Below are 10,641 nucleotides of genomic sequence, written 5' to 3' on the forward strand. Positions count from 1 at the left end.
TACAAAATGAAATAAAAACCATCTCTGTGTCTAAGGATTTTCAGATCAACATGTTGCTTTGCTACTAAGACAGTAAATACAGAAATAGAAATATGGTGAGAACAAGAATTAAAGCCATTTTTTCATCACAAAAGCTTGTCAACATGAAATAATAAAAAAATAACACTGAATTATCTTGCATTTGAAAGTATGCTCAGAAGTTTCACAATTTCTTCGGTATTTTCACCTCTTCCCTTGGAATACATAGTGTATTTCCAAAACAGGAAGATAAGATGTTATCTGAAAGGGACAATGCCATATTAACAAATTATTCTCTCTTACTATAAATCTGTGCATATCACATATGTAAATTTATCAGCCCAACAAGGAAGAGCTTGATCTAATAGCATGCTTGATTGAAGCAACGGATCTTAAATTTATAAAGCACTGAGCTTCAATTCAGCAAAGGAATCCGAGCACACACCTGACTTTACATGTGAGAAACAGGTTTGACACATTGCGTAATCATGCCCTCAGTATATTACAGAGATTGATATATGTAGTTCGGTAGTTAGAAAGAAGTAGACAGTGTGCTACTTCCACACCAGTATATTGCCCACCAGTAATCTTAAACTGAGAGGCAGTGTGAAAGTCTGTGTGGGTAGAGAAATAACAGGGGACAGAAAGAGTTTAGAAATATGGATAGGAAATAAATTTAGATTCAACTTGGGGAAATGCAAGCTGAGATATAAGGAAAGATAATCTCCACAGAAACAGCCACTCAATGAGATGGAAAAATCTAAAAAGAGAATATCAAGTCATTTTTTACTTCCTGGAAAGAGCAATTGATATAAATGTTGAACACAAAATGGCAACAGCAAAGGCCAGTTCAAACAAAGGCATCATATCCTGAGCAGTGAAGCAGCAATTCTATTCTATAAAACCCTGGGGAACCAGCATCTAGAATGCTCTGTTCATTTCTGGTTGTTTCAATATCAGGCACACACCAACAAGCTGGAATGAATTAAAACAAAATGGGAATAAAATGGCTACTCAGAAGAAGATAAAGTAATAGAGAAAGAGCTTCATTAAATGGCAAATAAAGGTATGACAAGGTATGCACACGCTGGACAATGAAGAGCAAGTTACAAAAAAGTAGGAGTAAAGACACAACTGGCCTGCATTATATCACTTAGGCATTATAGAAGTACTTTAACAAATAATCAAATAGCAGGTAGTCTCTGAGCAACTGTATTCACAATTGCTGATGCCCACAGCTTTCCTTTGTGTGGATTCTCTTCCCTCTTTCAAAAGGGGAGCTTAGTAAGTCTTTTCCTTATAGGACCACAAAATTTCAAGACCAGTGGCAAGATTCAAACAAGGGCATAGCACAGCTGGCCGATCATAATGAAGGGAAGGTTTCTCACTTTCAGCAAATAAAAGCTGCAGCTATCCCACATGCACCCGAAATACGTGACACACTCAAATGACCAAAGAACACCCAGGTTCCTATCGCAGAAAGGTTCCTGGCACCTGGGGGCAACTCACTGATGACCAGACAACTAGATTTGTGCCTGAAGTTGCTAACTTTTTAAACTATATACTGCAGCCGATCCGATGTCTAAATCACAACCCAGTTGGGAAGGTGGCAAGTATTCCCAGTATCTTGTTTAAATAATTTACAAGAGTACATTTAAACTTCATCCTATACACCATAAAACTGGACCATGTTCTACGACTTCCAAACTCTCATATTTGAAATATTTTCTTAAAACACACTATTGCAAGTCTGTATCTAAATATTTAGGCTAAATTCTTTAATCTATTAGATTCTCAATATTTGCATTGTAATGTTAAATTACTTTAAGGTACTATATTACCATAGCTTCTGTTTTGAAATAATCAGCAAGGTATTAATTTAATAAGATGGTTATATTACTGTAATTCCAAAAAGGAACACATCTTACCTAATGGAAATTATGGGAGTTGGATATTTATACATACTAAGACTGCGACATACTGAAAAACCATACAATCTGCATTCCTTTCTCTCTTTGCTACTTCTGCTTAGTTATTCCAGGTTATAAATCCAATATTGTTAGTGGTAACAGAAAAATAAGAGGTTTAGTCAAGCTTTAGTCAGACTATACAGCTTTGCTGGTACACAATTAATAGACTGAGTTACCTGTTACAAACATTCAAAAACACTGTGATTTTGCAAGTCACTATGTATAACAAAAGGCACAGAAAACTGGATAAAAATGAGGTAAATATGTACCTCATAATACAGGTCTAAAACCATAACTTTGATTCACTTTAAGCTTTACATTTCAAATCCACCCAGCCTGACTACCTAAAATCAACATTTAATGCTCACAAAAGAAGTGGAAACATAATGAATAGGAATGTCAGCTCAGGAAAAAGAAATATTTTACTTTTTCACAAAAACATAAATGTTTGAAGCAGAAGTGGGATAAGGCTGATACAAATATTAGGTACTAAATACTATATAATCAACTGACAATTAGGAGACGTTGGCTTTTGGTCATAACGTTTTCTGGACTAGTTTGAAGTTGTAATTTATAAAGTTAAAAATATCCTTTTCATAGTTCATATGGAAGAAAAAGTGTTTAATAATTAAGAAATAAAAGCCTGTCTTGGCCAGCATGCCTCTGAACATTATTTAGCACCCAGTATTTAATGGGCTTGAAACCTTTAATTCAATGCTACCCATTAACATACAATTTCAGGGTTATTGGAAGAAAAGTGGTCAAGACATGCATTTCTTCTTAGGAATCTTTGCTCACCCTTGATTCCAACATGCTCTTAATATAACTCACTTGAACACATAGCTCAACAGTAACTTCCCAGTTCATTTATCCCTCCTATTTGCACTTTAATTAATGTAAAATGTTGGCATTCATGGAAAACTGTACCTGTTTATTGACGTCAGCCACAGTATCATCCTGTAGAAACTCCGCTGGCACTTCTAATTTTACTAAGAAACGTGCCAGATAAGCTCTTTTCTTGAGTTCATTGGTCCTCTGAAGAAGCCAATGTAAAACAGGATGAATTACAGGTTTGCTTCCAGTGACTAACCCTTGGCGAAATGCACTCCTATATGAAAACAACAAAAAGAAAATACCAATAAATCTCGTACTAAAGAACACTAGCTTGGCACAATCTGCAATATTTTGACATTCCCCCTCCACTTGCTTAATGATTTTATTAATGTTATGAAAAGAGAAAACATTCATGATGCCGGTTTGCTGTTTATGATCCCAATTCTGCTACCTTGAGACAGATAGAACCCCCGTAAACACATCGGAAGGCTAAAGCCAGCAACAACAACTCTTCCTTTTCTGCCTTTATTCCCGAAGAGTATCGCAATGTGGGAAGCGTGTAGGTTTTCTGGACTATAACCTGGCGCAGAAGGGTGCAATCCAGCCTCGGGCGGGTGGTTTGAAAGGGACGGGGACGGGACTGACCCTCCAGTCATGCGGCACCCTCTCCTGGCTGGCTCCGCAATAGCAGCGACTGCAGCGGGGACTGAGGGCAGCCTACACCCGCCGCAGCCTTCTGCTGCCATCCGCTATAACATACACTCCATAGGCACAAGGCAGGAGCTGCCTTCAAGGCGTTACACGTACCCACTGGGATAGTCGAGATCAAAAAGACACACAAGTACTGAATTGTAAACGGTAAAAGATGTTTTACCGTGATCTGTAGACAAAAAGATACTTACAAGTCTGATATACTTCCTGGAGGTTTGTATTTAAGGATACCAAGAAGACTCAACATTCTTTTAGCTGTCTGTTCCGGCAGCTCTTCTCTAATGTCAACAGCATGCTAAATCGTTTTAAAAAAAAATTTAATTATCCACTGTTTGTCCAAGTCATGTTAATTAACTAGCAACACTAAAGGAATTGACTTTATCCATGTATCATGGTATGTCAATGAAATTAGATGCTCCATACAGAACATACTTTTTATCACCAAACTTCAATTCTCTTCTAATGGATTTTTCTCCAACGTGTGTATTCAGGTAAATTTATTTGAGGTATACATTCTCCTGGCTCATGGCACCTCATCTATGTACACGAGCTGATTACTTCCACTAAGGAAGTCAGCTATCCTAGCACACCAAGGCACACATATCTGCACCCCCGATGTATAAACAATCCCTTCTGATCTCACACACACTTTTGGTAGCCCCAAAGGAGAGGGATTCAATATCAATTGCAACAGCTAAGTCATGAGGTTCAGTCCTTGATCAGTTCCTACCCTATGCATGTGTGCAAGAACACAGCAGTTGTCCATATGAACCAAGGTAAGACCTGTATCCTGATTCCACAGAAAAATATACAGTTATGTTTCTGGGGGACAGGGATCCAGTACCCCTGGCCCAAGAAACATTTGCTGGTTTGCCAAAACACATAGATGTATAGACAGAAAGAATTCTTGCCAGGCACATTTATTTCCAGGAAGATTCATACAAGCTATTCTGGTAAACCAAACACGCCACAAGATTATACAGAGCCAGGCCTAAATAAAAGCACATTGATGTGTCAAGCCCATTTAAGATGCTTGTGATTACACAGGCCTGAGCAGCCCTGATTGCCTTCCTTACCTTTGGGTCAATCTCCCCCAGAACATCATTGAGCAGCTGCAACAACTGCACTGACTCTAAGGAGTCAAAGGTAATTAAATTGTAGTTCTTCCTGAAGGGCTCTTGATTGAGCTTCTCAACAATGAACTGGATTTGCTCACTCATGATCGTGTCCTGGAAAAACCTCTGCAGGAAAGACAGAAGAGATGTCAGGAGGCCTCTGCAGGGAGAGTGAGCCGGGAGCCGCCGGGAGGGTGGCTGGAGGCGCCCCCGAGGCGGTGAGGTGCCCCCGGCCCACGGGGCCCCGCCTGGCCGCCCCGACAGCCCCACGGCCCAGGGAGGAAGGCCGGGCCCCTCACGGAGGCGGCGGGGGGAGGCGGCGGGGGGAGGCGGCGGGGGGAGGCGGCGGGGGGAGGCGGCGGGGGGAGGCGGCGGGGGGAGGCGGCGGGGGGAGGCGGCGGGGGGAGGCGGCGGGGGGAGGCGGCGGGGGGAGGCGGCGGGGGGAGGCGGCGGGGGGAGGCGGCGGGGCCGCCCGCCAGCTGCAGCGCCCTGAGGCGGCGGGGCCGCCTCGTCCTTCCCCCCCCCCGGCGCGGACCGGTGCCGGGCCGCCCCGGACTTCCCGCGCGCGCCTCCCGGTTACCCTGGTAACGATTGCCCGGACCAGGGCAATGGCGTCACTTCCGCAAGGCGCCGGAGCGGCTGGAAACTGCCCAGGGGCGGCCGCGCTTGCGCAGAGCGGGGGCGGGGCGGGCTGCGGGGCGGGGCGGGGCGGGCTCGGTTCGGTTCGGTTCTCCCGGCGGGTCCCTGTTCTTTCGCTTGTTTCGCTGCCCTCGCAGCCTGCAGCGGCCAGAGGAGAGGCAGCGCGCAGCAGGCCGCACCGGGAGGCCTTCCGGCGACTCCGCGACCTGCCCCGGCAGCCCTTCCCGCTGCGCCGCTTGGCCAGCCCGGCGGGCCCTGGGCAGCTGTCACCCGGCGTGTCCAGTGTCCCCCCGGCTTCCCGCCCCCCATTGGGCAGGGATTGGGATTTTGATGCCCAGCTTCTGACCTGAGCCGCCGGGCCTGCCCTGCCCTGCGCGGCGCTGTGAGGCAGCGGGGTGGGCACAGCACCCTCGCCAGACGCCGGAGGGGTTTAGCCCCCGGGCAGGTTCGGGGGGCTTTGCGGTGTGGGAAGCCTGGCTGTGGTGGCGGGGAGGCCATGCTGGGGCCTGTGCTCAATAGGCTGCGGCGCTCGTGGGGCTCCTTCACAGCACGTTTCCTTGATGCAAGGAACAGCAAAAATAGGTTTGAGGTTCACCCTTTCAAGTATATACTTAGCTTTGCGGTTTCTTAAGAAGGAGGCTGCTGTCGCATGTGTAGGAGATGTACAAACAGATTGATGCAGTTACCCAATTAAGATTTCTGGCAGTCTTTGACTGTATAAAGTCAGTATAAAGAATATAAAGGGATGTCATGTGTGGCTGATGTACGTATCAGGTGTACGGTTACTTCGTTTCTTTGAGACAGAAAAATGCACAGAGGATCCTGTGCCAGGTCCTGTGCCCAGGCTTCACTAGGGCAAACAGCAGATTTATGCCCTCAGGGTTCAACATCAGTTGTCAGTGTGCCTCAGAGTAGCAATAAATATGCAGTGCTAGCTATGCTAAATCTGAAACGAGGAGAGGAGCTTCAAAAATGCCAAGGAATCAAAAATAACTATATATTAAAGTGAAACTTGTTTGTGAAATGGGTATCTCTCAATCTGCAAGTTTTTTGTTGCGGATCTTTCAAACCCCGTGCTTAGACCTTAAATAGGTGGATTTTGGAGCCTCTGCTATTGTGATCAGCTTCTTGGATAGTCTTAGAATCCCATGTGAATCCACAGATGATGGATTAAAATATGCAATGAGTCATACTAAATTGGCGCCAATTGAAATGCACAGGTTGTAAATCACTGCAGAATTTGACTCAGTAAATAGCATGTAATACTTTGCAATTCTAAGCACTGCGTCTGTCTTAGGTAATCTCCTTTTTTCTTTCTGAGGAACAGAAAATGCTTCATAAAATACTAATCTACTGGTCTTCACGGGAAGCCTGAAAAGTGACACTGCACTGGTGTCCTAGCTTTTAACTGGCTAAACTCAGCTACAGAGGGGATGGATGGGTTGCTTGTGGTTGTGCATGAAAGCTGTGGTAGAGCCAGGAACATAATCCAAGTCTCCTGACTCCTGGATTTGAACTTTAAAACTAGCTCATGTTTCCTTTGTGCTTTCAGTACGTATACTGACCTTTAGGAACCGTATTTACCTACAAGTTCCCAGAAGAGATCTACTTTCCCTTGACATGTTTTCCTGGTATCAATTACGTTTTTCTTCTGATGAGTATTTTGAGCATATAGAATACACAGAGAGAGCAAATGAAAACGATGTTGCCTGTAGAGGCCCTGGGGGCCAGGTCCTGCTCCCTGTAGACTGCCTTAATGGGTAATAGGAAGCAGTTGGTGTGGGTCCCTCACTTAATGCTAGAGAAACACCGTTTCTGTAAATACCCATACACATCTTTTCTTCAAACCTCAGTGCAGAGGAGAAAGCAATTGTGCCAATAGTGCTGAGGATGGAGAGGGATCTGTGCTGGGTATGGTGGGAGAGTGCTGCTCTAAGATTCTCCTCTACATCAGACTATTTCAGTCTCCACACCTTGCAAGAAGCAAAGGACCGCTCCCTTCTTATATCTCTGTAACATTAAAGAGGTGACAGATAAAGAAGAGGAAGGAAGTCTGAAAACTTTAGGAAATGCCAAGATAAGGAGAAAAATAACATGGTGAGATTGTTTAACTCTGTCACAGTGGAAACCCATGAAGCCTAATTGTTCTGACTCTTGGGGGGAAGGAGACCTCCATGACCAGATGTCATTAGAATTGGACTGTACCCGTTTGACAGCTCAAGTGATTGAAGTCAGGAGCAAGATCATACGTTGGAGCCCAGTTCTATGGGACTTCCCAGCTTGGGGAAAGTGTGGGGGAACCTGTGTCATCATTAAAGTTGTATGTTTTCATGATCGTTTCTTCCAACCATTTTGTGCTATTCATAAGTGCAGCCCAAAATAGCCATATTGCTACCCCAGGCTGCCTGCCTGCTGCTTGGTATTTACAGTCTGTAGTGGCATCAGAATTTTCAAACTTACTGCTTAAAAAAAAATAAAATAAGGCTTAGCTCAATGTCTTGACCTCTATATCACAACAGAATCTTCACAGACATAAAAGAGATAATAGATTTCAGTGCAACCTTGGGTAAATATTACAGAAAGCATTTGGGATATTTGTTTGATGCTTAACTTGTTTTAAGTTATCTTAGTTGGAGTCATGTGGTATCTGGATCAAGTCTTACAGAATCAAAGGCCAACGTTCATATATGTTTGTTGTATAATTCTTGGGGCATTTTCCAAATTCCCAAGTTAGTTTGCATGGAGAGTGATACAGGGTTTCAAGCAAAGTTTCCTCATGACATGAGAGTCATTGTAACAGTTCAGCCCTATAGTTCCATACAGTTCTCTGCATAGGGATTTTTTTTTATATTGCTTGGGAAAGGCTTATGGAAACTGCTTATTGAAAAGGCATTATGCAGAGGCAATGTGCAAAAGAAAGAGAATGAGCCTGCGAATAAACTACCCAGAGCTCTTCAGATCTGCAGGCATGGCTTCATTACTCCCTCCTGAGTTCCTCCTCCCTTTATAGCTACTGCTTTGTGGATGACAGCCTTATAAAACTGTGAGTGTGCTCCACCATGGAAGCCAGCAAATCAAAACCGTGCTCCGTGGGCAAAGAGAGATCACCTTGTATGGAACGTGGTGGGCAAGAAGATTAATACCTCCAGCCAAACCGCCAAGATTAGATCCTGTAGTGGTTTGACCTTGGCTGAACACCAGGTGCCCCAAAGCCACTCTATCACTCCCCTCCTCGACTGGACAGGGGAGAGAAAATATAACAAAAGGCTCGTGGGTTGAGATAAGGACAGGGAGATCACTCAGCAGTTACAGTCATGGGCGAAAGAGCTTGACTGGGGGAAATGAGTTTATTACAATTCAAATTAGAGTAGGATAATGAGAACCAAAACCAAAACTTAAAAACACCTTTCCCCCACCCCTCTCTTCTTCCAGGGCTCAAAGAACCAAAACCAAAACTTAAAACCACCTTTCCTCCACCCACCCTCCTCTTCTTCCAGGGCTCAAATTAACTCCCAAATTCCCTGCCTCCTCCCTCTGAGTGTCACAGGGGAATGGGGGTTGCAGTCAGTTCATTGCATTTCACCTCTGCTGCTTCTTCCTCCTCACACTCTTCCCCTGCTCCAGCATGGGGTCCCTCCCACAGGAGACAGTTCTCCATGAACTTCCCCAATGTGAGTCCTTCCCACAGGCTGCAGTTCTTCACACATTGCTCCAGCATGGGTCCCTTCCATGGGGTGCAGCCCTTCAGGAACAGACTGTTCCAGACTGTGTCCCCATGGGGTCACAGGTCCTGCCAGCAAACCTGCTCCAGCCTGGGCTGCTCTCTCCACAGGGCCACAGGTCCCGCCAGAAGCCTGCTCCAGCACAGGCTTCCCAGGGCATCCCGGCATCCCCCTGCTCCGGCGTGGGGCCTCCCCGGGCTGCAGGTGGATATCTGCTCTGCCATGGGCTCCATGGGCTGAGGGCACAGCCTGCCTCACCGTGGGCTTCACCACAGGCTACTGGGGAATCTCTGCTCCGGCGCCTGGAGCCCCTCCTGTCTCTTCCTGCGCTGGCCTAGGGGGCTGCAGAGTTGTTGCTCTCACATAGTTTCGTGCCTCTCTCCAGCTGCAATTTGTTGTGCAGCTTTTTTTTTTGCCCTTCTTAAATGCATTATCCCACAGGTGCTGCCACCATCGCTGATGGGCTCAGCCTTGGTCAGCGGTGAGTCCATCTTGGAGCTGGCTGGCACTGGCTCCATTGGACACAGGGGAAGGTTCTGGCATCTTCTCACAGAAGCCACCCTGTAGCCCTCCCCCACTACTGAGACCTAGCCATTCAAACCCAATACAGAACCCAAACAGATGGAAGATGTTAAGTGAAGACAAGCATTTAGGAAGAGAAGGCAACACTTCTGCTTTGCTTATGCAATCTGAGCCCTCCTGTTTGATTTTCTATTATAAATATTGTTATGTGAATGTACACATAGGTCTGTGTTACATTAAAAATCAGTTTCTTTGTGGCAATTCTAGCACCTAAATGCATCCCAGGTCTGTTTCTGATTCTTACTTGCAGATTTTTCAGTTATTATGTAGCAGGATTTTGCTTACTTAAGTGTCACTAATACCCACCATGGCAGTATGGACTGTGATCAGCAAAAGGCTAAGGAGTGATTACTGATGTCTCAAAAAATTAAGCCTGTTTGTGCAAAATGTAACTTGTTCCTGTGTGCTCAAGCATTTAAGACAATAGGGACAGCCAAGAAGCCTATCTGTTTCTGAATGTTTTGTCATGACTACAGCCGTAGGTAGCATCCTAGGTGATTTAAAATGCTAAAGGATTAGAAGAAAAACATTAGATCTGTATTGTAGAGTTTGTATATTTTGCACCTCTGTGTTGGTCTTCTGTTGCAGGAGAGAGAACCCTGGTCCTTTTGATCTGGGTCTAATGGATTCTGATACAAACTTCCTGTCTTTCAGACTGAGCCTGAGATTTACAGGTCCCACCTTCACAACTCTCCATCTTTACAGCTCCACCTCCTGTCTTTACAGTGTCAGATGGTAGCCTCACACCTCCTCTTCGACCCCCCAGACCAGATGCAAATAGTTGCCTTTGCAGCACACTGAATGACCAGCGCTGGCTTGTGTGTGGTTCTGTAGAGCAGGAGAGACTGCAGCCAAAGTACGTGCCATGTATTGGCTCTGCTGGGAGGAATAGTGACTTTGCTACTCCTTTTTTAATCCCATGACCTGATACGAAGCCAATCTAAGACCATACAGGATGGTGTCACATGCAATGTGAGATAAGAAGCTTGAGATCTCTGTGGCCATTGATGACCCAAAAGCTTGCATTACCATTGCCACCCCTGCAGAGTG

General features: G+C 45.3%; 1 protein-coding gene across 1 annotated transcript in view; it reads right to left on the reverse strand.

Annotated features, from left to right (window-relative positions):
* Positions 1-4,997, reverse strand: part of IFT81 (intraflagellar transport 81) — a 42,757-nt gene extending 37,760 nt beyond the window's left edge. The window contains exons 1-3 of the mRNA XM_056355723.1: positions 4,610-4,997; positions 3,725-3,828; positions 2,916-3,096 (exon numbers count right to left, since the gene is read on the reverse strand). Coding sequence (XP_056211698.1) covers positions 2,916-3,096; positions 3,725-3,828; positions 4,610-4,753 — 429 coding nt within the window. The 5' untranslated portion in view covers positions 4,754-4,997. The remainder of the gene's footprint in view (positions 1-2,915; positions 3,097-3,724; positions 3,829-4,609) is intronic.
* Positions 4,998-10,641: the final 5,644 nt, after the last annotated feature.

The sequence above is a fragment of the Falco biarmicus genome, chromosome 1 (genome assembly GCF_023638135.1).
Source record: "Falco biarmicus isolate bFalBia1 chromosome 1, bFalBia1.pri, whole genome shotgun sequence".
NCBI lineage: Eukaryota > Metazoa > Chordata > Aves > Falconiformes > Falconidae > Falco > Falco biarmicus.